Source organism: Triticum aestivum, chromosome 6A (assembly GCF_018294505.1).
Source record: "Triticum aestivum cultivar Chinese Spring chromosome 6A, IWGSC CS RefSeq v2.1, whole genome shotgun sequence".
NCBI lineage: Eukaryota > Viridiplantae > Streptophyta > Magnoliopsida > Poales > Poaceae > Triticum > Triticum aestivum.
Window position 1 is genome coordinate 572774257 of NC_057809.1, and position 22133 is coordinate 572796389.

Below are 22133 nucleotides of genomic sequence, written 5' to 3' on the forward strand. Positions count from 1 at the left end.
AGGAAACATGGAGAATGCTGGAAGTGTGGTGACAAGTGGATCCATGGGCACAAATGTAAATTAATTCCAAATGTGCATTTAATGCAACAAGAAACAATAGAGCAAACTGACAGTGCTGAGGAAGAACAAACTCCAGAACAGGATGAAATAGTTGAAGAAGAAGAACAAGCAATGTTCATTTCTGCTCATGCCCTAGGGCAGCAACTAGCTGTTCCAACCCCAACAGTAATTGTATATGTTAATGGGAAAAGAGTTGTAGCTCTGTTGGATTCTGGCAGTACCACTTCTTTTATGAGCCAAGAGTTTGCTGTAAAGTGTGGATGTCAGTTGCTACCTGTTAAACCTAGAGCTATTGCAGTAGCTGGTGGTGGGCAACTAATCTCCTCTGCTGTAGCACCTCAGTGTGAATTTTTAATGGCAAAACTCAAGTTATCTCATAACTTCAGAGTATTACCTCTACCCAGCCATGATCTAATACTGGGCTATGACTGGTTCTCATTAGTCAGCCCAGTATCATTTGATGTGCCAGCAAAATCCTTCAGCTTCACTGTACAGGGCAAACAAACAGTGTCTACTGCAATTTTCAGTAATACAGGAAGTGCCAGCAGAAACAACAGCTAAGTTACTGAACAAGGGAGCAGAATGGTTTCTCTTACAAATGCACAATATTGTACTAGCAGCTCCTGAGGGATTTAAAACCCCACCACAACTCCAGAAACTACTAATGGACTATGCTGATCTATTTGAAGAGCCATCAACTCTGCCTCCTCATAGAGAAAGTGATCACACTATTCCATTAAAACCTGGAACAGACCCACCTCATGCTAGACCCTATAGAGTTCCTCAACACCAAAAACAGGAAATGAAAGAACAAATTAAGAAATTACTGGCTGCTCACTTCATCAGGCACAGCCAAAGCCCTTATGCAGCTTCTGTCATTTTGGTGAAGAAAAAAAGATGGATCTATGAGACTTTGCACTGATTTCATGAAACTTAATGCTGCAACTATTAAAAACAAATTTCCTATACCAGTCATAGAGGACCTGCTGGATGAATTACATGGAGCCCAATATTTTTCCAAAATTGATCTGAGGGCTAGATACCACTAGATCAGAATGCACCCTGATGATGTGCACAAAACTGCTTTCAGAACTTTTTTGGGCCATTTTGAATATCTGGTTATGCCTTTTGGCCTCTCTAATGCTCCAGGCACATTTCAAGCAGTAATGAACAAGATATTTGGACCTCATCTCAGGAAATTTGTACTAGTTTTCTTTGATGACATCTTAATTTACAGCAAAACACTCAAGGAGCACATGGATCATATCCACACAGTCTTGCAGATTTTGAGAGAAAATCAGATGTGTGCCAAACAATCTAAGTGTGTCTTTGCTATTCAACAAGTGAAATATCTTGGCCATGTCATATCTGCAGAAGGAGTGGCAACAGAACCCAAAAAGATCAAAGCTATTGCTGAGTGGCCCACTCCAGATAATGTGACCAAACTGAGAAATTTTCTGGGTTTGGCAGGGTATTATAGAAGGTTTATACAAGGATATGAGATCATTTATAGGCCATTGCATGATCTTTTAAAGAAAGGGCAGTTCTCATGGACACAAACTCATGACAAAGTACTTGCCCAGCTGCAGCAAGCATTAATTACGGCACCAGTGCTAGCACTCCCTAATTTTTCTCTGGCATTTGTCCTGGAAACTGATGCATCAGGGAAAGGGATTGGAGCAGTTCTAATGCAACAAGGCAGACCAATAGCATTTTACAGCTCTTCCCTCTGTCCTAAAAATGTTGCTATGTCAACATATGAGAAAGAAGCACTGGCTATCCTAGAAGCTCTCAAAAGATGGAGACATTATTTACTGGGCAGGGAATTAATAATCAAAACAGATCAGCAGTCACTAAAGTTCATAACAGATCAGAAAATCACTGAGGGAGTGCAACATAAGTTGATGATGAAATTATTAGAATTCAACTTCCAAATTCAGTATAAAAAGGGTGCTCTGAATAAAGTAGCTGATGCCCTCTCAAGAGCCCTTCCAGCTTGTATGACATTGTCAACTATCACACCTGTGTGGGCAGAAGAATTGGTACAGAGTTACCAACAAGACCCAGAAGTGAAGCAATTACTGGAGAAACTCCTGCTACACCCAAACCACACAATTGCAGACCATCAAGTAACAACTGGGATCATCAGGTACAAAGGAAGGATTTTAGTTGGAAATGATCCTGCCCTCAAAACAAGATTACTTACTGCTTTGCACAGTTCTCCTGTGGGAGGCCATTCTGGCACAAGAGCAACTTATCATAGGGTTAAAACAATCTTTTATTGGCCAGGATTAAAAACAGCAGTGGAGGCATTTACTGCTGCCTGTCCAATATGCCAGAGGGCAAAGCATGAAAACTGTTTGCAACCTGGGTTATTAGATCCCATTCCCATTGCTGACATGGCTTGGCAAAATATTTCCATGGACTTTATTGAGGGCTTACCCAACTCTAATGGAAAGGAAGTGATATTGGTGGTGGTAGACAGGTTTACAAAGTATTCCCACTTTATCCCTCTCTCACACCCTTACAATGTCTTGAGTGTGGCACAGGCTTTTGTGGATAATGTGTTGAAGTTACATGGCCCTCCTAAGATGATCATCTCAGATAGAGACAAGATATTCACTAGTAAGCTTTGGAAGGATATTTTCTCAGCTTGGAAAAGTGAATTGAGATATAGCACAGCTTACCATCCACAAACAGACGGCCAGACAGAAAGAGTAAATCAGTGTGTTGAAACCTATCTCAGGTGCATGGCCAGCACAGAACCAGAAAAATGGAGTTCCTGGTTATCTTTAGCTGAGTATTGGTATAACACCACATACCATACTGCTATTAAGATGTCTCCATTTCAAGCTCTCTATGGGTTTGTCCCTCCCATGATTTTTGAATTAGTTGTGCCTGGCCTAGAAGATGAAGAAGCTCATGATTTCCTAGATGCCAAACAACAAATGCTGGAGCAACTTAGAGTAAATTTGCAGGAAGCCCAAAACAGAATGAAGAAATGTGCAGATCTCAAACGAAAGGAAAGAGTATTTGAGGTGGGAGATATGGTGTATCTGAAAATGGCACCATATCGTCTGGCAGCTTTTGGATTCAGGGGTGCTCTGAAACTACAATACAAATATTATGGTCCATTTGTGATTGTACAAAGGATAGGCAACTCTGCTTACAAACTACAGTTTCCAGATCATGTCAAAATTCATCCAGTTTTTCATGTGAGCCAATTAAAAAAGCACATTGGTCCAACCTCCATACCTAGTGAAAACCTTCCAATGGTAAATCAAGATGGCACTATCAAAACGGGTCCAGCAGTGGTTTTACAAGTCAGACAGGTTCCTCGGCATAATGTTCCTGTGGTGCAATGGTTAATACAGTGGCAAAATCTTTCAGAAAAGGAAGCCACCTGGGAGGACGCATACTTCATTAAGTACACCTTCCCAGAATTCTTCAAGATCACCACAGAGACTTGGCGCAAGGCAGCTCGCACGCCGTGAGGACACGTCGAAGCTTACAAGGGGGCATTGTCAGGACTGGCTGTCGAAGATTCAGTAAACACCTTCAGTCTTCAGTTAGCGAGCTGTAGCAATTCAGACAATACCGCTTCGGCAGCAACGGACGGCTATAATGACTCCGTCGTCACCTCGCATCTCCACCACCCGATGACCGTTACCGTTACTGTAGCATTTCAGTTACTTTACCGCTACTCCAGTTACTTTACAACTAGAGGTTAAAACCCTGCTTATAACCAGCCGGGCTGTGGCTGGAAAGGCATGGTGAATTCCATTTGCTATGACGGGCTTGAACCCTAAACACCATAGTTCCTCTTATAGCTCAATATACATCCGAGATCTCAAATTACTCTGCCAATTTCCTGTTCTTAATCCCTAGTAGCGATCGCAATTCCTCTTTGGTCCTGACACTGTCGATGGGAGAGCGGCGGAGGAAGGTCGACGACAGGGTAGGTTGGCGAAGGATGGAGACGGCGGGTCTCAACAGGTACGGAGCCATCCTGCCGCGCGCATCGCCGGCGAATCGGAGCTGACGTTGCCGTGTCGGTACGAATGGGCGAGGGGGGAGAAAGGATGGTGGAACCGACAGTACCTGGGCCACAACCCAAACCTTTTCTTGCGATGGTAAAAGAGTTTTATTCCTCATTCAGCTCCTCCACACAAGGAGGGCCCTGCCCAAGCCATACAGCTGTAGTTTTCTCTGTACGACTATACATAGCCAAACGATCTGCTACCCTATTTTGTTCTTGTCTAATTTTCAAAGAAATAAACTCTCTTTCACCCAACAGATGACGAATCTCCGCAACTAGGTGGCCATATGCTGAACGGGATAGGCTCTCTCCTAACAAAGCTGAAAGAGCCTGAGAGGAATCCGATTGAACGATGATAGGAAGATTGCAATGCTGAATTGCCAATGCCATTCCGTGCATTATTGCATGTAGTTCCGCCTTGAGCGCATCATTGCAATTAAAGATATATCGGTAGGCTGCAAAGATAACCGAACCATCATGTCTTCTTAGTATCATGACTGCTGCCGCTGATTCATCCGAAGCTAAGAACGACCCATCGACCGAAAGCGCGGCTTGGCCCTCCGCCGGTCGCGGCCATGGTAACTGCACTGCCGCACCGCGCTGCCTGATTGGGTCTTCACATTTCATTGGCATCTTCCCCTTGATGATCTCCTCAGTAGAGTGCCTCCACGCCAGCTGTAATGAGTGCATATAGCTTTGGAGGTAGTCAGCCGTTACTGCCGGAGCCGGTACCTCTTTGCCATGCGCCAGATCCGACCGCAACGTCCATATCCTCCAGATTAACATGATAGTGCAATCCCGCATAGCATCATCACAGTGCATAAGGATATTCAGAAGCCATTCTTTACCTGCATGTCGTAGCAGTATAGGATCAGGGAGGTTCCATAGTGAGCGCATCTGCGTCCACACTGCTCGAGCATGATCACATGTAACCAGCGCATGGAAGCTGGTCTCTGTTTCCGTACCACAAAGAGGGCATGTATCATGCGTGGATATGTGCCTATATTTCTTGCATTGGTTAGTAGCTAACGCACCTGACACCACCTTCCACGCCATGATTTTCATTTTGAGCGGCACCCGAGCATCCCACACTCACCTCCATATGGTCCTGTGTCCATTAGGGCTAGTGCTAGACGATCCCCCCGATTGTGTCCCCTGGGTCTCTACTGCTAGATGACAGGCGCTCTTAACACTAAACAACCCACTCTTCTCTGGAAACCAAGATAGAAAATCCTGACCTTGTCGTGGTGACGTCCGGATCTTGATGATTTCGCGTATGTCCATACCCCAGAAGTATTGGCGTAACATCTGCATATTTCATGCACCTGCCTCATCAAGGAAGTCCGCAACCCAATTATATCTGCAGTTCCTCTTTGGGGTGGTCGGTTTGAAGTCATGCCTCCTCGGAATCCAAGGATCCCTCCAAGTCTTGATTAGCGATCCATCACCCACCCGCCATATAAGACCCTTCTTCAACAGCTCAAGTCCAAACATAATTCCCTTCCACACAGCAGACGAGCTAGAGGGGGAGACTGTATCGAGCAGATTTCCATTGGGATAATATTTAGCCCGGAGTAGGCGTGCACATAAGCTGTCCGGGCTATCAAGCAATCTCCAGGCTTTCTTTGCAAGTAATGCCTGGTTAAACGCCCTCATATCTCTGAATCCCATGCCTCCCATGTCCTTGGGCAGAATCATTTTCTCCCACCTAAGCCAAGCCATTTTCCTCTTGCCTTGTTCAACTCCCCACCAGTACTGTCTCATCATACATGTTAGATCATCACACACAGAAGCCGGTAGCCGGAAAACACTCATAACATACATGGGAATTGCTTGTGCCACCGCGTTGATCAAGATTTCTTTATTCCCCGATGAGACATATTGCTCACTCCAATCAATTAATCTCTTCCTCAGTCTTTCCTGTAGTGATTCAAATTGCCCCTTATGCACTCTACCTTCCGGAACCGGAAGACCGAGATACTTTGGCTCGAACACCTGTTGCGTAACCTCAAGTGTGCTCTTGATTTCATCTACCTCCACAGTCGAACAATTGTTTGAAAAAAGGATGGAACACTTCTCTAGGTTAATGAGCTGACCCGTTGCTGAAGTATAAGTGTTCAACAGTCCCTTGACAATGCCCGCTTGCTGGCTAGACGCTTCAAACATCAACATAGTATCATCCGCAAAAAGCAGGTGGGAAATAACTGGTGCACCACGACAGATAGACACTCCCCTCAGGGACCCTTCCTCCACTGATTTTGAGAATAAAGCAAATAGGGCATCAACAACAAAAAGAAATAAGAACGGTGATAAAGGGTCACCTTGCCTCAGTCCTCTAGAAGGGATGAAACTCTCAAGCAGTTGTCCATTGAATTTGACAAAATATTTGACTGACTTCACACAAACCATAATCCACGAGATCCACTGTTGGGCAAAGCCCCATTTGCCAAGAGCTTTCTCCAAAAAGTCCCAATCGACACGATCATATGCCTTCGACAGATCAAGCTTGTAAGCACACGCTGCCTGCCTAATCTGTTTCAATGATTGAATATGATGAAGGCATTCAAAAGCAACTATAGAATTGTCAGAGATAAGCCTCCCTGGGACAAAGGCACTCTGATTTTCTGATATTAACTCCGCAAGCATCGGCCTTAGCCTGTTCACCAAGCACTTTGAAACGATCTTATAGATAACATTGCATAGGCTTATCGGTCTAAAATCCTTGAGTTCCTTTGGGAAAGGAACTTTCGGAATAAGAACGATAGCTGTGTCATTCACCCCATCAGGCATAATTCCTGTCTTAAAGAACTCCAAAACTGCTGCTATAATTTCAGCTTTCATCACGGCCCAATTTCTTTGGAAGAATCTAGCCGGGAGACCGTCTGTTCCTGGCGCTTTAAGCGGGCCGATTTGAAAAAGAGCATCCGACACCTCCTCCTCCGAGAAGGGTGCATAAAGTAAAGCGTTCATACCTTGAGTAACCTTTGGTGCAATAACCTCCAAGACACTCTCTGGCGTCAAAGTTGGGTCCTTGGTATACACCTCCTTAAAATAGGACATGGCCATACGCTGCATATCCGTCGGGACCGAGCACCACGTGCCATCCTGTCGCCGGAGACATTGAATATAATTCCTACGAGCCCGCCACACAGCACGCCGGTGGAGGTATGCCGTATTGCGTTCTCCTTCTTTGAGCCACGTGATCCGCGATCTCTGCAACCAAAGCATTTCCTCCCTATAGAGGAGTTCATCTAGCTGATGCATTTTCTGTTTGATCAAGTTCCTGTACGCATCATAAAGTTGCAGGTCTGCCAATTCCGCTCGTAGCTTTTCCAGATCTGATATGACCTGACCGAAGTTTTCTTTACTCCAAGATCTCATCTTGTTCATCATCTCTTTTAGTGCGTCCCGAACCGCACCTAAGTTCCCAGCTGGGCGACTGCGCTCCCAACTACCCGCCACCACCGGAGATAGACCAGGGTGCCTCTCCCACATGATTTCATAGCGTGACGCCGGTCGAGTTCTCGGTGGTGTTGAAAGTAAACGGACAAGGACCGGGCAGTGGTCTGAGCAAGACATCGCAAGGTGCACCACCTGTGAGAGAGGGAACAAATCCTTCCATGCCTCGTCTGCACAAGCCCTATCCAGGCGAACCCTTACATTCCTCACACCATACTGGCCATTATCGTATGTGAAAGGAACGCCACTGAACCCAAGATCCATCAATTCACATACTACCAGACAATCACGAAACACTTGCATTTGATTTTCAGAACGCTGAGATTGAGAAAAGTGCTCATGTTGCCACATAGCTTCGTTAAAATCGCCACACACTAACCACGGTTCCGCATAAACTGCCCTAAGGTTAGATAGTGTGCTCCACATGCGATGTCGATTCTCCACTCTCGGCTCGCCATACACAAAGGTTGTCCTCCATGACTTATCATTAGCTGCATCCACTATCCGCATGTCAATGTACCATGCACAAGCATCTAAGACTGTTACTTGCAGACTCTCATCCCAGTACAGAGCCAGGCCACCACTCAGACCCTGGCTCGATACCCCCGCAAAACCCTTCATCTGTAATCTCCACTTAAGACGCTCCATCTTACTTGAGGCTTGTCTAGTTTCAGATAAGAATATAAGCCCCGGGGAATTGGCTTTAGAGAGGGCCAAAACCTCGCGAACTGTCCGGCGGTCCCCCCCGGCAGTTCCAACATAACAAACTCATTGTGCTCGCCGGTCCTCCCCCAAGGAGGCCGCTGATCTATCACCAGATATGTTATCTGAGTTAGTTTTAGCTCTCTTACTTCCATTGCTGCTACTAGGAGAGTTGGTGCCATCATCCTCTCCTTTCCCAAGTGTCAACGCAAGAGCATCATCCTTTGGTTTCTGGGCACCATGCACCGCATCAGCACTTACCACATCCAAGGCTAATCTCTTCCTGGCCGCCGGATCCACCTGCATGGAGGTGCGGCCAGTTTTTGATGGACTTGTAGCTGTATCTAAAGTTTCAGGATCAACCGTCCCCTTCCCTGCCTTATTCACCTGCTGGGGTGTGGCCTCATATTGCCGTGTGCCTCCTCTTGCAGGCATTTCCTCCTGACGCTGTCTGTTAGGGCCATCAGCGTATAGCCACGCCCCGTGTTTCTTGTCCTTTTCCTCATGAATGCCATTGCCACAGTCTTTGTACTCATGTCCAATTAAGCCGCAGATGCTGCAAAAACGGGCCAACTTCTCATAACGAACCAAAAGCACCTGCCTCTCCGCGCCTCGGGCAATGCTGACAAATTTTGTTAGAGGCTGGCTGATATCATGGCGGATGTGAATTCTTACATAATCTCCTCTAGTATTTCCATTAAGCCTCATCTCCAGAATCTCACCCGAATTCCGCAGCAGATGTTGCACAATCTTTTCCTTACAGAACCCTTCCGGGAGTTTGTGGATTTGTAGCCAGATTGGCATGAAAACCATTGGAACTTCCTCGGTCTTAGTGAAACCATCATATGGACACATTAACACAAGTATATTCCTGAACAGCCATGGCCCTTGATCGAGCATGCACTCCCAATCACCCAGACAGGAAGCTTGCACGGCGAATAGATTCGGTCCAACCGGCCGAAACCTAACCGGCTGGGCTGTATTCCACGCCGCGCGCATCTCCCTGTAAAAAGTTGTCTGGCTGAAGGACTTGTCACTATGAACCCTAGCTAGGGCGAGCCATCTGACACTTTCGTTGATTTCAGGATCATCCTCATCGATAACCAGGTCATCGAATTCTTCTTCTTGCAAGTTCAACTGTTCCAGAAAATCTCCCAGATCCGACTTCCAGCAGCGCTACCACCTTCGCTTGTTCCCGATTGGGCATCCGCCGCCGACGCCATCGCGATCTGATCGACGGAGAAGACGGGCACGAACCCTACGAGAGGGGGTGAGTATTTAGCTGCGTAGGACTCGCTGGCGCTTGCCCGCCAGGGAGGAGGAGTTGGTGTTGGATAGGGACTCGCCAGCGATCCGATCGCCAGGAGGACAGGAACCCTAGCCGCAGCGTAGGGGAAAAAAGTCTCTTTTTATGGCCACAACCCAAACCTGATATTTCGTTTGCCTACTATGGTCTCGGCCCGCAATATTTCGGTGCTTTTTTTTCACTAATTCCAAGAATACGCCACGACATCTCATATTTTTATACTTCCTCCGTTCTAAATTACCCCCTCCATTCTGAATTACTTGTTGCGGGTATGGATGTATCTAGATGTATTTTAGTTTTAGATACATCCATTCTGTGACGAGTAATTCGGAGGGAGTACTTGTCGCAAGTATGAATGTATCTAGATGTATTTTAGTTCTAGATACATCTATTTTTGCGACGAATAATTTGGAACGGAGGGAATAGAAGTTAGAAGACAATTACAAGAGACTACCTCTCGCTGCGAACAGCAAGCAACCGTGGAACACCATCACACACATTTCGAGCATGTTTGGATTGCAGCCGCTGCCTGCCCTACCAATTTTTTGGTCGTTGACTGCTACCACGGCCTTAGTTTGGATCAACGTGAATGAATTGCAACTATGCCAATTTTTTGGTCGGCCTGTTCAGATTTTCTGCCAACGCGTTGGTGAGATCGGGGCAGCAAAAACCTTCGCCAAAACTTTGGCAAGCCTATTTTGGCGGGGTTAGCTGGGGCGTCATCCAAACAGTCCCTTCAACGCAACGCAAAGAGCCTGTCCTAAGCAAAACATCAAAGCCGCGTCTCGACCGACACCAGTCACCTCGTAGAGCAACAATTGCAACCTGACCTTCCTTGTTGATGCACCAACCACTCTTGAATACATAAAACGAGATGGCGAGTGGGTGGCGGGACTCAGATGGTCCTGAAAAAGCCATTGTCTTTGACTCACCGACTACGGCATGCATTGCGCCGATGAAGATCTACCTGCACCAGCGGCAAGCACCGAAGAATCGCAACACAGAACCTCCAAACCGTGTCTCCCCACGCGATGCTCCCAACACAGTAACGACGCCAAAACGCCGCCATCACCAATCCGGAACGAATCTCGGCTTTCGCCCGGAGACAGCAATCCAAGAGAGAAAGGGGAGATGCCAGCACACCTCTGTGACTCCCCCAAAAAGGGAAACGACACCCACAGGTGCCGTTGTCACCGGCACCGACTGAATCGGGTAGAATTTTCATCCGTAACGTCAATCACCTCCATCCTTGCACACCAGATTGAGGCCACTGTCCATGATGGGTCACTCCGCCACCACCGTAACACCACATTGGCCGCATCCCTGAGCCCCAGATCCCTGAGGCCTCCGCATTGGCTTCCCCCATTACCGCACCCTCCGCTGATGCCCGGGATATCCATGGCTTCATGACCTGCCACCGCTCTTCGCACGACCACCGTGCACGGCTGCCGGAGGTCGGTTTTCACCGAGGGCACGCACCAGAGCAACACAACGAGGGCGACTATGTGCTGGTATACATGGCGTTGTGAGTGATCAAGATCTGGTGGTGAGGCTGCACACATCGCGACACCAGCTGGCCCACGAGCTCAATGTTGCCTCGACAATCGCAAGCACGAGACAGTGGCTGAGATGGCGGATCCAAACCTTTGCTCACGATGACGCGAGCACTTCGTCGGCGAATCCCTGTTCTAGTACGTCGCCCAAGTTTAGGATGGCAGCTCCCTCGCAATTGGCATCACCGGACAACCCGCACGACCTTACTATCGTTGTCGTAACTTCATACTTACTGGGATCATAATGCACGTGGTGAACCTTAACGCAAACTCGATGTGCTGGCGCCGAGAGTGCTGCCGAGGGCAAGGCTGCCGGCGGTGGCGGAATGTGCGCCGTAGGGCCGCCAGCCAGAGGGGCGTACATCGCTGACGACATATGTGCTATCCTCATCCGCACTAGGAGGCACAAGCAACAGCGATCAGAGGGGTTTATTGGCTCTACAGCTACTCTGTCACAAGGTTCAGGATCTTCCATTCCTTTTCAACAACAGCAAGACAAACTCACACCACGAGACCAGGCTACCCTGCCGGAACACAGCAAACTTAGTAATGCACAAGGCCATTCCATTCCAGCCAGTACTCACATTGCAAGCTTGTTTCATACCAACACTTGAAGCACAGACTCGAAGAAAATCCTTGTCTACCAAATGCTATACTACATAGGAGGATACTGCGTGATCCAGCAAACCGCGCTTGCGAAACTTAGCAACCAGAAAGTTAAACGACATCTTCCATACCGCAAAAGTGCAAAACTGAACTCTCCTTGTCAAGATACCACTAGCCAAGCTACAAGTTCAAGAGGCACCCCAAGTTTCCATGGCCGCGAGTAAGCACAGCCGCCTGAATACTCCTCAGCACATTGTGCACACGCTCGAGACAGACCACTATCACCAGACAGTTAGATTCATGGCTCTAAAAGGCTACGTAACATAGTTCAGTAGACGAAGCTACGCCACATGCACATGGAGGCTAGATTTCTGATTGCGCCTCTGACGACGGCTTGTCCTTCTTCTCTGGCCCAAAGATGTAGAACGCAATGGTGGCAGGGATAAGGACACACGACAGCTTCTTTTGCCGCTGCTGGCTGCGCTCGAAGCTGCACGTTGGAAAAGGAGCCGCGAATTTGAATATAAGGGAACCACATGTGTGCTTATACATATCCAAAAACAACAATGATCTGCATGCTTTACCGTCTCTCATGCTCCAGCAGAATTTCCATGTGTTTATTCACCTCCTCCAAGTTTGCAGTCATCTCCTCCAAATCCTGCATGCAGGCCATACAGCACCCCTGCATGCAAATAGAAGTAGATTCAGTGAGACAGAAATGAAGCAGCTGATTATACCGGATGCTAGTGCATTTCTTAAATTTCCAAGACATTTCTTACATTACATTTTGTTTCAAGCTGCAAGTCATCACATCAGAGACAATCCAAGTTCACAAACCCCCTACATAGGGTTTTCTCTGTTCACCATGTTACATTAAGGATATCACTAGTTTATCCTATTGGCAACCAACGCGCTTTCAGTCATCGTCTAGCCATAGTGCATTCTTTTATATAGGTTGGTTGGTGGTTGAGCACTACCATTGTGATCTGGTTCACTACTTACATGCTACAGGAGAACCCTACTGAAATATATTTGAAACTAGCTATAAAATATGCATTACTAAGGAGAATAAGTTAATTCAACCAGTGGGAGTTGTATCCTGAACTATGTTAATTTTTCCTTAGGAAAACCGTAATCTGACAATTAAGTTTTAATAAATCTAGTTTAAACAATTTCTCCATATGGATTTATTTGATGGTATATTATAAAGCAGATAATTTATTTATAATTATATATGCCATTACGGTTATCAACACCTCGAACAACACTTTAGATAAAGATAGTCATGCTCAGGCAGCATCCTTAGACTTCTCTAGCAATTGGAATATGCAGAGACAAGTCCCAAAAGGCATTGTTATGTGCCTAACAATCATTAGTGAACTGGCCAGAAAGGAAACATGGGATTCAGTTTCCATCCTCGTGACTTATGCAATTATACTTGGAGATAGTAATTAATATTGACAAGGCCCTTCCTTGGCCGGTTAGAATAGATCCTCAGAGCAAAGGAGTTGATCTTCACAGTTTAATGTGTAGTAAAATTGGTGCATTAACGGAACAAATGCTAAAAAATTCGTTATTTACTCCTCACTGTTTTTTATACAGTCAGATTTGAAGCTGCAGTTGGTTGACTATCTACTCCTTACTGATATCCAATGTTTGCACATCAGAAATTTTAGAAGTACCTTCAGATTTCATAGCTCAGTCTGAAATTCACTGGTGAAGCAAGTCCCCACCCGTTTGGGGTACCAGAGAGACTGGAAGTATGTAGTTGAATGTGTTTTAGATCAATGTTTGCCATTTTCAAAATTGATGCTGAAGCTAAACTGAACAGTAAAATAGGGCTATATAATTTTGAATGTTTTTTTGCATCAATTACCCTGCAGATGTTACAGCTACAACATAAACTTCTTCTTTTGTTATACTCAGGCTTTGCAATACGTAGCTTTAGCTTTGCAGATTTTTTCAGTGGCTTATTATTTGAGCTGATGATCGGGAATCAGCCTTATGTTTTAGTCCAGAAGTACTTGCATTTTTTACCAGAATCTGCTTGCCATGTCTATTTTGGTTTTAGAATATTGCCACTTGCTAAGATAAGTGTGCCTAATTTATAGACGTCAAAAGCAAAGCACGGTACAAATGCATGTAATTGTGTGCTCAGCTGTTTATTGATGAGTGATGACCAATGAAATTATGTAGGTCTACATACATTTCACACATCTTCACAATCCAGACAAACTATCTATGCAACTACTCAACCGCGCGGCGTGTCGCCGCGCGCCAACCGGGTGGGGGCGGGGGACGGGGAGGGGGTTACCTTTGTGTCGGGTGGTAGGTGCGACATATGCCAACGGGTGGCTTATCATTGTGGGAGTCAGTAAGACGTCGCCGGTGCCTGGAAACGGGATGAGGCGAAGACATGCACGCCGGCGAATCTTACCCAGCTTCGGGGCTCTCCGTAGAGATAACACCCCTACTGCTGCTCTGCGGGGTCTCCGTATGATCACTAGATGGACAAGTAGCTACACAATGCTCCTTGAGCTGTTCGGTGGGAGGAGGAAGAAGGGCACGGCTAGCTTGCTTCTTCTCCTTGTGTGGTGTCTAAAACTAGCTGGGGGTCTCCCCCTTTGCATGGGTGCCCCGGGGGGTTTATATAGGCCTACCCCCCGGGGGTACAATGGTAATCCGACTAGGCGCGGGGCCCAGCCGTCTGTGACTGCGCTCGCCGGCTTCTGCGCCGGCCGCTGGGGCCCGCCGACTGGTGGGTCCCGCCGGCTGCCGGCTCCTCGGTCGACAGGCAGGCCCCACTGTCCGGGACCTGGTCGGCAGCTGGCTACTGTTGCTCCATCTTGGTGACGTGGGCTTCGTCGTGGTAGGCCTAGATACAGTACCGCCGCCCGGCGGGCGATTACTGTAGCCTCACCACGTCTTGTCTCCTTAATGGGGCGTCTCCTTCGAGGAAGATGGCAAGCCGGCTGCGGGGAGCCGGCTCTCTCTTGGGCCGACTGGGGGAGGTGTGGCCGCCTTCGGGTGTCTCTCTGCCCGAAGGGACCCACCGCCCGTGGGCCGCGCTGGTAGTCCGTCGTGGATGGCGTCAGGGTCGGCATGGCAACAGTGTTGCGCCGGGCGGGTCATGGTCACCCGTACGGCGCACTGTGCCGATCGTGCTCCAGGATTTGGGGGTGGCAGGCTTTACTGTAGCCACGCCCCGTCTCATCGCCGCTAGGTGGATGCAAACTTTGAGGGTATGGTCTCGACCGCTTTATGGGAGCCAGCTTCTTGGAGTCGGCCTCCTCGCGGCCGGCTTCTCGAAGTCGGCCCTCCCATGGCTTTCTTCATGAGGGCTAAAGTCGGGCCGCCTTCCGAAAGCCGGCCTGGGTGACAGCCAGCAAGGGGAAGGCGGCCCCATGTCTTGGATTCTTGAGAGCCGGACGGGCTCGTAATTTTTTCAGAAGGGCCAGGGGAAGCCGGCTAGGCTACCCATGGCTATTTACTCCGACAGTAGTCCCCGAAGCTGATCGAGCTTCGAGGCGGACAAAGGGACGAGAAGCTTGGTCAGCTTCCTACCCTGAAGAGCCGGCTTTGCTGGTGTATGCCGATTTCGGGGAGCCCTGCGTCTTGCAGGCGGGAAAGTGGTCGACCCGCGTGCTGACCGCGGGCCCTCCCGCGGGCCACGTGGCAGCGAGACCCTGCCAGCGCACGCGCGCGACGGGACGCCGCCGCAGGCCCGGGCCCGCCACTCCTAGGCCTCGGCCCGAACGCTGATCTTCTGCGGCCCAGGTGGACCGCTCGCCTTCCCGTGGCGATTTTATTTCGCCGTTAGGGCGCAATAAACGCGGGACGTGGGGGAGTGGGCACGATCGATCCCCACGTTTCCCCACGCCGCGCCTCCTCGGCTCCGCCACGCGAGCCTATAAGTAGGGGGAGGAGGGGGAGAGACAGAGGTTCGCACGCTCTCTCTCGCTCCGCCCCTTCTCGTCCTCCTTTCTTCCTCTCGTTGCCGCCGCAGCCTCCCGTCTCAGCGCCGCCGCGCCGCCACATCGTCTTGCTCCCATGGCGCTGTCGAGCTCGTGGGATGGCTCCAACGTCCATGAGGACCATGTTGAGTTCCTCCGCCAGACTCGGCGCCTGCCCGACGCCAACCTCGTGCGGGTCCGCCTGGCGCCAGAGACGGAGATCTCGCCGGCACCGGAGGAGGGCGAGCGGGTCGTCTTCCGCTCGCACTTCCTGCGCGGCTTCGGCCTTCCGGCGAGCGGATTCCTGCGCTCCTTCCTCGAGTTCTACAATCTTCAGCCGCATCACCTCACGCCCAACGCGGTGATGCTGCTGTCGGCCTTCGTCTCTCTCTGCGAAGGTTTCTTGGGGCTGCTCCCCACGCTGGAGCTCTGGGGGGAATTCTTCCAGAGCAAACTCGGCACCGTCGTCGCAGGCGTGCCCGCCCCCTGCGGGGCCTACATCGCCATGAGGAGGTCGGGCGAGAACAACCCGTTCCCGTCCATCCCCCTGATCCAGTCGGTGAAGATCTGGCAGAAGTCGTACTTCTACGTGAAGAACGTCGCCCAGCAAGGAGACCACGTCAACCTGCCGGCTTACGTAGCCGGCCCGCCGGCTGGGAGGCAGCCCTCATGGAGTTTCCGGTCCAGGTCACTGTCTCAGGCCGGGAACGCTGCCGTCTCCCGGCTTCGGGTGATGATCCAGTCGGAAGGCCTGAGCGGGGCCGACTTGGTGGCCGCCTTCGTGGAGCGCCGGATACTTCCTCTCCAAAGCCGGCCCCACATGATGTGTCAGATGAGCGGCCGCTTCGACCCAAGCCGGCTGAGCACCAGGGAGATGCCTCATGCGGAGGTGTCGTACATGGTAAATTATATCTCCAATTGCAAGCTCGCCGAGGACTGGCGATACGGCAAGGTGCCGTATTCTCGCGCCAACCCTCCGCCCGTGGTAAGCTTTCCTCTCTTTCTTCTTTTTGTTGGTAGCCGGCTTTATGATGGCCGGCTTCTGATCGGTCGGTTCTTCTTAGCAGAACCCCCTTCTTCCGCCGACGACCGGGGCAGCAGGGATAGAACGCCAGTACGTCCCCGACCGCACGGTGGACGACGTCGACGACCCGGATTTGGGGGCGGCCGCCATGGAAGACGCCGTCGTGGGGGACGACGCCGAGCCCGGAGGCACAGGGCTTACCGCCAGCTTCGAGGACTGGCCGGATGATGCCGAAGCCAAAGTCGCCCCGCGTCGCCAGCCGGCGGCCGACCATCAGGGCGCGGGCTTGTCCACCGCGCCGGCTGCCAGCGGCGGCGCACAGAAGCGCCGGGCCGCGTCAATCCTCTTCGGCAGTCGGCCGAAGAAGTCCAAAGCCTCCACCGCGGCGACCAAACGAGATGAGGCGGCCGCGAAAGCGGCCCGCTTCCGCAAGGCGGTGAAGCAGCCTCAGGCGGTCTCAGCGTAAGTCGTCGATTGCCTGGTCGCATGCTTTTCATCGTTCTCTCCTGTTCGAACATTCTTCCTAACCTTTTCCCGCTCGCTGGACAGGGCGCCGCTTTCCCTTGAGCGGGGTCCGGGCGGCTCCGTAGTTGGGCCGACTGGAGGGTCTTCGGGCTCCCGCCGCGTGGACCCCCGCGCCGACCTCAGGGAGGCCACGGAGCGGAACGCCCGTGAGGCGCGGGAGGAGCGTGAGGCGGCGGAAAAAGCGGCCGCCCAGGCGGCGAGGGAGCAGGCCGACGCGGCAGCCAAGGCCCAGGCGGAGGCGGCGACCGCGGAAACGGAGGCGGAGGGTTCGCGTAACCAGCCTCCGCTGCTCGCCATTCCCCTCCGAGCCGTGGCCCCTGACACCCCATTGCCCCTGGCGGAGGAAATCGTCCAAGACCCGCCGCTGATGGAGAGGAGGGAGGACCTCGTGGTCTTCGCGGGGAGAGCGCCGCCGGCAGCGCCAACCGGAGCGGGCCAAGGCGGCCAATCGTCAGCGGCGCCAGAGGAGCCGGCCGGGGGTGAGCCGGAGGACGGAGCCGGCTTCGAGGTGCAGCCGGTGACGCGTCGGCGCGCAGGGGGAGGCGCCGCTCCGCCGGAGTCGCGCCGAGTTGCGGGCGCCGGCCAGTCGGCGGAGGCTCTGGAGGCGGCCAGCACCGCCACGTCCGAGTGGACTCCCAGCGGGGGGACTGGCGAGCTGAATGTGGCGGCTCAAGAGGTCCGGAGCCGGCTTCAAGCTCAGGCCGCCCTGCTGCAGCAGTACACCCAGGAGTTCCTGTCGACGCGGGCCGCCATCCGGGTGAGTCTTTCATTCTTGGCCGCTTTGGTCTCTTGATTTCTTCCGTGGGGGCGCGTCAGCGCACCCACTGGGTGTAGTCCCCGAGATTCGGGCCGACTGCTGAGCAGTCGGGTCGGATCTTTCTTGACGACTACCTTATTTTTGCTTCCTGTCTGAACTTCCAGGAATATCATAACTCCCGTGCTGCCGCCTTCAACTCCCAGGCTCAGGAGTTGGGTCGGAAGACCGACGACCTGGCCAACAGCCGAAGTAAGTGCTTGATCTTGTCTGTCTCCTGTGGGGGCGCGTCAGCGCACCCACTGGGTGTAGTCCCCGAGATTCGGGCCGACTGCTGAGCAGTCGGGTCGGATCTTCCTTGACGACTTTTTCCTTATTGGTTTTTTTTCTTTCGTCTTTCGTGCTTTCAGGGGCCAACGCCGACTTGAGGAGGGAGCTCAGCGAAGCGCAGGCCGCCCTTCGTACCAAGGATGCTGAGTACGCTGCCTTGGTCCAGGAGCGTGACCGCCTGGCCAAGAAGCTGGCTGACCAAGAGGAGAGCCACAAGGCGGCCCTGCAGAAAGCGCGGGATAGCGAGGCCGCCCTGAAGGCAGAGTTTGAGACCGAGGCGGCGAGCTGGGCTGAGACCCGGCGAGCGCTGGATGAAGGCTTCGGCCGCATCGAGGACTTGATCAACGGTAAGCCGCCTTCCTCGCTCCTCTCCTGCCCCTTGCTGCCTGGTTTTTGGCCTGACTTGTGCTGCTGCCTATTTTCTTGTGCAGACTACTTTCCCGGCTACTCCGCCTTCGCCGCCCAAACCATCGAGGCCCATCGCGAGGCGCACCGTCAGGCGGGGGTCAACATCGCGCCGGACGCGAATCGGACGCTTGAGGAGCAGCTGTTGGCTGTCCAAGCGCGGCTGCAGCCGGCTCACCGGATGCTTCGCCGGCTCCAATGTGCCGGGGCGCAGGTGTTGGCCGCCCTCTGGCCCGGCGAGACGATCCCCCACACCCCAAGCCGGACTGCCGACTGGCTGGAGGTCGCAGTCGGTCACTTTGAAGCTTGGAAGGCGTCGGCGGCCCGTCTTGGAGCCGGGCGGGCGTTGGAGTTCGTTCGAGCTTGGTACCCAGGGCTGAACCTGGACCAGCTGCGCACTTGGCGGCTGGAGGCCGACGCGGAGCTGGAGGAGGTGCGGCCGGCTATCGCCCAGCGTGCTTCGACGATCGCCGAGTGCACCGACATCAGCGTTTTTGCACCTGAAATCAATGATGACGGTGTTGCCCAGCCGGAGGAGTGGTTCGGGCTGAAACCCGGCGGTGGGCGAGGACTCGGCAGAGGAGATCGCCCCCAGCGACGAGGGCGAGGATGACGAAGAAGAGGACGGTGAAGACGTCGAGCCGGCTAGTGGAACAACCGGCCGGCCTCAGGCTGACCGTGCCTCCAGCAACGAGGCGCGTGGAAGCGCGCCCTCTGCGGGAGGCGGTGATCAAGCCGAGGTTCGCCAGCCGGCCACTCCTTCAGCCGGCGCAACCATCTCCGCCGACCAGCCCGGCTCGTCGGTCGCTCCGCCAGCTTGACCTGCCGTCCTTATTTTTCCTGTTTGTTGCCTTTTTAACAATCTTTATTAAGCTTTCACAGTTCCACCCACTGGGGGTATATCCAAACTATGTTGAATGCTGGCCTCTTGGAGGTCTTTTATGTAAATATTATTATGTGCATGTTTGGTTTCCATTCGCATATGCTTTTTATCCTTAGCCTTTTTCCTTTGCCGCCTTCCCTCTTTGGGGAGGCAACTACTCGAGCTTTCTTTGATTGAAGTGAAGTGAATGGAAACCGGCCGGCCGGCTACTTTGGTAGTCGGTCAGTGGTAGGCGGCAAACCGGCTTTCGTTATATTAGTCCGTTGGTCCCTGGCCATTTTTCCTGTGGGCATCCTTTCCTTCTTTTGACTCTTGCCAGCCGGACAGCCGGTTCTTCGAACTGCGACTTTGGCAAGAGCTAAGCCTGGGTGTCGGCACACTACTTGTCTGACTGCGGGTAGGACTTCTAATATAACTCCAGTCGGCCAGTCCCCGGGCCGACTAGTCGAACCCGGTGCTGGACGGAACAAGTAAATGAAATGACAAGGTCATAAGCATGATACTTTTCATTCATAGATAAAAGATGGCAGTCCCCGAGCCCTCCTTGGGGGGCCTATTGTCTCGTATTTAGTACAAAAGTTAGCGTGATACATACTGCATTTCAACTGTAAAATCTTCGAAGGAGGTTGGCGTTCCATGGTCGTTCCGACTCCTTGCCGGAGTCGTCTCTCTTGCGTGCGTTGGTGGGGAAGGTGTCGAAGGAGGCCGTGTCGGAGTCGACATGCATCGGGTCGGTGGAGCCAACCGACTCCAGATCCACAGCGGGCTCGCTGGAGACATGGAGCTGGCCGAGGAGGTTGGCGAGGTGGTCGGTGCCCGCATCGGAGGCGAGCTCGTCGGAGATGAGGGTTTCGTCGAGGAGATTGGCGAGGCTGCTCGCCGCGCAGATGCTGGTGACGCCTTGCAGCGCGTCGTGGCAAGCGCCATCGGGCGTGCCGGGCTGGCTACGCTCGCTGGGGAGGAAGAGGGTTCCTGTCCAGAACAGGTCTCTGGACGACGGTGCACCTGGCCCCACGGTGGGCGCCAAATGTCGGGTGGTAGGTGCGACATATGCCAACGGGTGGCTTATCATTGTGGGAGCCAGTAAGATGTCGCCGGTGCCTGGAAATGGGATGAGGCGAAGACATGCACGCTGATGAATCTTACCCAGCTTCGGGGCTCTCCGTGGAGATAACACCCCTACTGCTGCTCTGCGGGTTCTCCGCATGATCACTAGATGGACAAGTAGCTACACAATGCTCCTTGAGCTGTTCGGTGGGAGGAGGAAGAAGGGCACGACTAGCTTGCTTCTTCTCCTTGTGTGGTGTCTAAAACTAGCTGGGGGTCCCCCCTTTGCATGGGTGCCCCGGGGGGTTTATATAGGCCTACCCCCCCGGGGGTACAATGGTAATCCGACTGGGCGCGGGGCCCAGCCGTCTATGACTGCGCTCGCCGGCTTCTGCGCCGGCCGCTGGGGCCCGCCGACTGGTGGGTCCTGCCGGCTGCCGGCTCCTCGGTCGAAAGGCAGGCCCCACTGTCCGGGACCTGGTCGGTAGCTGGCTAATGTTGCTCCATCTTGGTGACGTGGGCTTCGTCGTGGTAGGCGTGGCTACAGTACCGCCGCCCGACGGGCGATTACTGTAGCCTCACCACGTCTTGTCTCCTTAATGGGGCGTCTCCTTCGAGGAAGATGGCAAGCCGGCTGCGAGGAGCCGGCTCTTTCTTGGGCCGACTGGGGGAGGTGTGGCCGCCTTCGGGTGTCTCTCTGCCCGAAGGGACCCACCGCCCGTGGGCCGCGCTGGTAGTCCGTCGTGGATGGCGTCAGGGTCGGCATGGCAACAGTGTTGCGCCGGGCGGGTCATGGTCACCCGTACGGCGCACTGTGCCGATCGTGCTCCAGGATTTGGGGGTGGCAGGCTTTACTGTAGCCACGCCCCGTCTCATCGCCGCTAGGTGGATGCAAACTTTGCGGGTACGGTCTCGACCGCTTTATGGGAGCCGGCTTCTTGGAGTCGGCCTCCTTGCGGCCGGCTTCTCGAAGTCGGCCCTCCCATGGCTTTCTTCATGAGGGCTAAAGTCGGGCCGCCTTCCGAAAGCCGGCCTGGGTGACAGCCAGCAAGGGGAAGGCGGCCCCATGTCTTGGATTCTTGAGAGCCGGACGGGCTCGTAATTTTTTCAGAAGGGTCAGGGGAAGCCGGCTAGGCTACCCATGGCTATTTACTCCGACACTTTGTGTCTTCGACCCTCAGAGCACCACCCGAGGCGACGGAGCGGCGGAGGAAGGCCGACCCTTGCGGGGTCGGTCGGCGAAGGATGGCGACGGCAGGACGCAGCAGGTACGGCGACATCCTTCCGATGTAGCGGGAGCGCCGCTGGCGATCGGAGGTGGCGTTGCCTCGACGGGGACGAGCGGCTGTGGCGACGGGGACGAAGGGCTGCCGGCGGGGACGGGTCGGTAGGGACAGACGGAAGGGGATCGCTTCGATGGCAATATCGCTGCAATTTCGCCGATTCGGCAGGGATACTTCAGACACGGGCCACTCTCGCGCGTGCTT

General features: G+C 52.6%; 1 protein-coding gene across 1 annotated transcript; it reads right to left on the bottom strand.

Annotated features, from left to right (window-relative positions):
• Positions 1 to 12088: 12088 nt before the first annotated feature.
• On the bottom strand, positions 12089 to 21926 carry LOC123131080 (uncharacterized). The gene is made up of 4 exons (XM_044550844.1): positions 21808 to 21926; position 19910; positions 12310 to 12407; positions 12089 to 12215 (listed from the first exon to the last, which is right to left on the bottom strand). The coding sequence occupies exons 1-4, from the start codon at positions 21924 to 21926 to the stop codon at positions 12089 to 12091; spliced, it is 345 nt and encodes a 114-aa protein (XP_044406779.1).
• Between the last annotated feature and the right edge of the window lie 207 nt (positions 21927 to 22133).